Consider the following 6,220-nt stretch of genomic DNA (forward strand, 5'->3'; position numbering starts at 1 on the left):
TCTTGTGAAGTTTTTCCTTACTCCGCATCTTCACTGAATCTCCGTTCTTGGCTCTCAAGTTCAAGGTCGTTGTGCAGATCCATCCTGCAGTATCTAGTATGCCATCAAGCCCTCAGTTCTTACTTACTTCTTTACTAGTCCTTTCCTGAAGAGTGTTTTAATGGAGGTTTTCCTGGTTTGATAATACCTTGAATAGTAACAACTCTTGGGTTTTTTGTCTTTTTTAGTTTTTTGTTGTTGTTGTTGTTTTGAGACAGGGTTTCTCTGTGTAACAGCTCTGGCTGTCCTGGAACTCGAACTCACAGAGATTCTCTGCCTCTGCCTCCCAAATGCTGGGGTTAAAGGTATGTACCACCACCACCCAGCTAACAGTTTTTTTTTTTAAACTTTCCTCTATATTTAAGTCTGTTTCTATTTATTCTAAATTTTGACCAGATATGCCCTGGCGTATGTGAATATTGTGTATGTTCTCTTCTTCTGTGTTAGATTTATGCACATGTTCAGGATACCCAGTGTAGGGAAAAATCCGGCAGTGATCTGCTAATAACTGTCTATTTTGTTCCAGTTGTTTGAAAGTTGCTGTATTTGGTTTTAAGCATCAGCAGCAGTATCAAATGTAATAATATAGATGCTTGATTATTTCCTGAACTTGAGTCCATCAGACAATGAACTTGATGATCTTTACATGTTGGTCTTAACAAAATTCTCTGATGAAGCCAGCTTAGGTAGAAGGGCTAGTGTCAACTCTTGTCCATCCAGAAGAGAATATCACTGTGCAAGATTGTTAGTGCTGTGTCTTTGAAACTTTAAGTCTTTTTTTTAAAATATTTATTTATTATTTATACAATAGTCTATCTGTGTGTATGCCGAAGGCCAGAAGAGAGCACCAGACCTTATTGCAGATGGTTGTGGTTGCTGGGAATTGAACTCAGGACCTTTGGAAGAGCAGGCAATGCTCTTAACCACTGAGCCATCTCTCCAGTCCCCTGAAACTTTAAGTCTTAAACCTAGACATGTGTTACCATGTTGAGGTCTTTGAACAAATAAGTAGAAAATAAAATATACACTAATTTTTGAGCACATAAGTAAATACCCTAAGTAATAAACATTTCCACAAAAGCCCTTTATGAATTTATTATTTTCTTCTACGACTATTCAGTGTCCTTTGTTCTTCAGCTGCATATATAAATGGGAATAGAGGTAACTGGACTGTGGAGCCTGTGGTTCCTCTTGTGATAAGGAGCAGAGATTTTTCTGCTGCGTTTTGTTTTTACTGTGTGAGTTGGCATAGTAGTCCCTCCAGAGTCCATACTCTTTCCTCATGTTCTGTGATTTTGAAGTTTCCTTGTCTATATATTGGCCAGTAAAACCCAGTTCTGCTGGCTGTATTATTCACGTTTCCCATAAAGTGTGAAGTCGTGTAGCTGTGACTGTTCTTAACTAGCCACATCCTAAGCCACAACACTGACGTCCTTTGGGATACCCAGTGCACAGACTTCTTAGATGTAGTTCCCACTGTCTCACCTCTGTAGAGAAAGGGCCTCTTTGTGTATAATAGCCCATCTGTTTGGAACACAAGGTATCAGCCTACCTTCTTTTCTAGATACGAAATATCTTTTAAAGAAAAGTAGATGCTGTTCAGAGAACCATTATGTAGTCCTTACTTCACCATTAGGCTTGAACAATAGCAGTGTACAGTTTCTCATGGAACAAAACAAAATACTGGGTTCTGTTACCAATGAAATTCTTCACTAAAATCCCATTTTTTTTTTATTTAGAATTTTTTGGAGAGCCAGATGATTCCCTAAGCAGTGTTTAAATAACATACCAAAAGGTCTAATTGTCACGTGACAGCCTGTGTCCCACATGTGTTCCTAATGCATTTGGCTTATATAAGGAATAAACAGACAACAGTCATGACTGCAGAGAAACAGAAATAAGAGAGGCAGCGCCACCTATTAGATACCTGTCTGTGCCAGCACTGATGGCAGCTCGCTGCATTACCTCACGTGGTTGTCTTGGCTGTGACATACCTTCACCTTCTGGAAAATTGAGGCCAGTTGGTACCGTGGTCCAGGTCCATACCTGTCACTAAAGGATTTTTGTGGCTATGTACTCAAGATTCACTTTGTTGGCCTTTATTATGAGAAGTTTGTTACGAATAGGGTTATCTTTATTATTATTACTTACTTACTTGTAAAAAAAAAGAAATACTTTCATCTTTTCCCCCTAATTTTCTATCCATCAAAGTAAAAATACTCTGTTGGACATGAATTTGCATACCTTTAATCCGGGCACTTGGGAGGCAGAAACAAGTAGGTCTTTGTGAAGGCAAAGCCGCTTAGTCTGCATATCTGACTAGATCAGGATAGGCAGCACTACATAGAGACCCTGTCTCAAAGAATAAAACAAAATAAAAATAATAAGTTAAAAAATTTTAAACTGCTCAAAAGCCACCAAAACATGTAACACATAAAGGAGCTTCCTGGAATAGTTAATCAGAAACAAATTCTGTGAATGTGGAACAGCACTGATTGGCCTGTTGGGCAAAGCCATCCTGAGTGTCTCTGGCCCGTGCTGTTCTGCTGAGTGTAGTCAGACCTGCTGCTGGGCTACCAGTCTCTCTCTCTCTCTCTCTCTTTTTTTTTTCTTTTAAAGTGTTAACTATTTATTGACAAGGGAAGTATAAATGCATTCATTTAAATAAGATAAGGGTCAGAACATTTAAACACATCTTTTCTCAATTGAATGTAAGAATCCAGGACACATAGTCAGCAATAATTCTGCCTTGTGACTCTTAGATATTTTTTTCTTTCTTTTTTTATTTATTTATTTATTTATTTATTTGAGATTTCTGTCTCCTCCCCGCCACCGCCTCCCATTTCTCTCCCCCTCCCCCAGCCAACTCCCTTATCAGCCCAAAGAGCAGTCAGGGTTCCCTGCCCTGTGGGAAGTCCAAGGACCACCCACCTCCATCCAGGTCTAGTAAGGTGAGCATCCAAACAGCCTAGGCTCCCACAAAGCCAGTACGTGCAGTAGGATCAAAACCCAGTGCCATTGATCTTGAGTTCTCAGTAGTCCTCATTGTCCTCTGTGTTCAGCGAGTCTGGTTTTATCCCATGCTTTTTCAGACCCAGTCCAGCTACCAGTCTCTTGCTACATGGCTGTGGCATTGAGGTCTTCCATCTGCTTCATTATTGTGATGGCAGCCTCCTGCCTGCCTGATGGGTGCCAACTAAAATTCCCAAAATATTAATTTTCTGTCATACAGATTCCATTTACCTGTATTGGAAAGTTTTTTAAACACTTCCCATGTGATCCCAGGGGAAAGTCTGTCTGTCCCTGTTTTCCTCCTCAACTAAAACCAGCTTCTACTCACTGTCTTCTTCCCCAGACTTGTACCACCTTAAACGCTTTTAATTTTATTTTTGAGATTATAATATTACATTTTCCTCTTCCTTTTCTTCCCACCAAACCGTCCCATATTTCCCCCTTTTCTCCTTGGAATTCATAGCCTCTTTTTTCATTAACTGTTATTGTATATATTGTATACATACATTACTAAACACAACCTGTTGAGTCTATATAGTGTTAGTTGTATGTATTTTTCAGAGCTGACCATTTGGCAGTGGACAGCCAGTTGGTGGGCCCTTCTCTGGGGATTTTCCCAACATCTCTCCACTGAATATGGTTCTTTGTGTAGGCTGAGGCCTGTTAGGCTTTTCCTGTCAAGGTTGTCATGTTCATTGGTGCCATCTTGTTCAGCTCATGTGCGGGCAGTCATGTCGGTGAAACTTTATGGGTGTGGCTTCTGATATTTCTAGGAAGTACAATCTCAAAGCAACTCCCTGATCCTCTGGCTCTTAGAACCTTCCCATCTCCTCTTCTGCGTGTTTCCTGAGCCTTAGTTGTGGGATTGCTTAAGTCCTTCTTAAAATGGTTCTTCAGGGGCACAGGGAGAGAAATGTTTGGAACCAGCTCTCATATTTAGTATTCCTAGTCTTTTTTTTTCTTTTCTTTTTCTTCTTTTTTTTTTAATCGACAAACATATTTGAAGTGTTTTAAAAAATCATTTGAGACCATCTGTTCAGCCACAGGATTTTTCTCACACACACATAAAAACATACGTAAACACGCATGGGAATTCGATTTCGGAAGTGCTTTCAGGATCTTAGACTGTTAGCATGTCAGTATGGGTTTTTTACAGCTTGCCTTTTACCAGCCTTTTCAATATTTATCATGTGAAAGCTTTGATAAAGAACCTTGTAGGTTTCACAATGGTCCCTTTCCAGAGTGTCACCCTGACCTCAGCCTTGGCTGTGCTGGGAGCATGTTTCCTGTTGGTTAGAGAACTCTGGAGTTGGAGTTAGTTCCACTGTTTGGTCATAACCGTCTGCTTAATTACCCGTAGAGCCCACCCTGGTTCTTGCCACCTATCCAGATAATGTATGTTGTTCTGTGTGCATCGGGATGTACTTCAGAGTTCATTTCTCTGATAGAGCCTTTAGTGAAAATACTTAAATTGCTTCTGAAAATGTAAGTTACTTCTTTCATTAGCATAAAATAAACATTTCACCATGTTTTTACTCAGACTCGTCCTTAAGTTGTATCACACAGAATCTGGGCAGAATGCTGGCGGTGTCATAGTCACACAAGCGTCTGCACACTGCAGCACCCGACAGGAAGATTTCTCTGTCACTTCCTGCGAGATGCAGTTCATAGGCACTAAAGGCATGAGGGGTATGAATGATACTGGATGCGTCCATCTTGGACTCAGCTGTGTGCTGGCTTTGTTCTTTCAGGACTGCATTAGGTTTGGTTTTCAGACCAAGGCAGAATTCAGCACTTGCATTCTGAGAAAAAATGGCAGGAATTCAGTTGTCTCAAGAGCATGGCACAGAGAGCTAAGCATGGGAGTGTAATTTAGGATGGGTTTGCCTTCCAATGCTGGTTGGATTTTTTTCTCTCCCACATAATAATTTGTCGTCTTAATCTTGTGCTCACAGTGAATCAACAACTCCCCCCACCCCAGACATTCTCTCACATAAACTATTTCTCTCCAAGCCTCAGGAATCCCATACATGGACAGTTCCATCCTGACCCTCATTCGGGACATTTAACAAAGTGTTTAAGTCACTTTTATTAATTATTTTTTAATCTTTTCTCATAAACAGTGAACTAAATTGCTTTTGTTTGTTTTCAATTTTAATAGTACTGGAGAAAATGAAAGTGGATTTGGTCCTTCATGATACTCGGCTCAGTAAGAAAATGTGAGAAAGTGTTGCTGTGTATGCTAAAGACATCAGAGAAGTGAACAAGGAAGAGACGGTCTCCAGAAGTTACATCGTGGCCATGTTTTGTCTCCTTGGATGCCACTGCTTAAATCTTGGCATAGAGAGTTTGTTTAAAGCAACCGTGTATAGGGCAGGCCATCGTAGCTCACATCTGTAATTGCAGAACTCCGGAGGATGAGGCAGGAAGATACGCTGCAAATTTGAAGCCATCCTCAGCTACATAATGACTTCTGGGTCTGCCAAAAAATCACTGTGTATATTTGTCTTATAATGTATAAAGATAAGAAGAGAACTGTGTATATGTTTTAAAATTATGAAATAGTAAAGCATTTAGCCCCTGAATCTGAAGTGCCTGGTTTTCCTTCTCATGCATGTGGATCTGGTTTCAGTTGTGAAGATGGTTTTTCAGTTATGAAGATGGTTTCAGTTATGAAGATGGTTTCAGTTATGAAGATGGTTTTTCACTTCTCCTCTTTCCCTTGCTCTCTTCCTCCCTGCCCCCTTTTTTGTTCCTTAGTTTCTATGTAATGTACATAATTCTTTGCTTTTACATTTTCTCCAAGTTTTATACATTACGATACATTCTTTTTACAGTTGAATAATTGTTTTTTGTTTTGTTTTGTTTTGTTTTGTTGGTTTTTTAGAAAGCTTTTTGTGGGCAGAGGGTAGTAAGAAAGCAGGACTCAACAGTACACAGCACAGGCCCAGCCCTGTACCCTGTGTCCTGGGCTCTGTGCCCTGGGTCTGCTGCTTCCACAAACAGCACTGTGCATCTCTGCAAGAGGTGGTAGATGGGAGCAGTTGCCAGTCAGTTGTTTCTGCCCGTAGACAAATGGAGAGGGTACAAGGTCTGGGGAGAGTGGTGAGGGAAAAACAGCGCCTCAAGAAAGGGTGATTTCTCCTAGAACTACAAATATAGAGGTTTT

At 40.3% G+C, this 6,220-nt stretch overlaps 1 protein-coding gene across 1 annotated transcript in view; it reads left to right on the forward strand.

Annotated features, from left to right (window-relative positions):
* Pik3c3 (phosphatidylinositol 3-kinase catalytic subunit type 3) overlaps positions 1-5,632 on the forward strand; it is an 80,753-nt gene extending 75,121 nt beyond the window's left edge. The window contains exon 25 of the mRNA XM_005355849.3: positions 5,213-5,632. Within this exon, the coding sequence (XP_005355906.1) occupies positions 5,213-5,227 (15 nt within the window). The 3' untranslated portion in view covers positions 5,228-5,632. The remainder of the gene's footprint in view (positions 1-5,212) is intronic.
* The last annotated feature ends 588 nt before the right edge of the window (positions 5,633-6,220 follow it).

The sequence above is a fragment of the Microtus ochrogaster genome, chromosome 18 (assembly GCF_000317375.1).
Source record: "Microtus ochrogaster isolate Prairie Vole_2 chromosome 18, MicOch1.0, whole genome shotgun sequence".
Classification (NCBI taxonomy): domain Eukaryota; kingdom Metazoa; phylum Chordata; class Mammalia; order Rodentia; family Cricetidae; genus Microtus; species Microtus ochrogaster.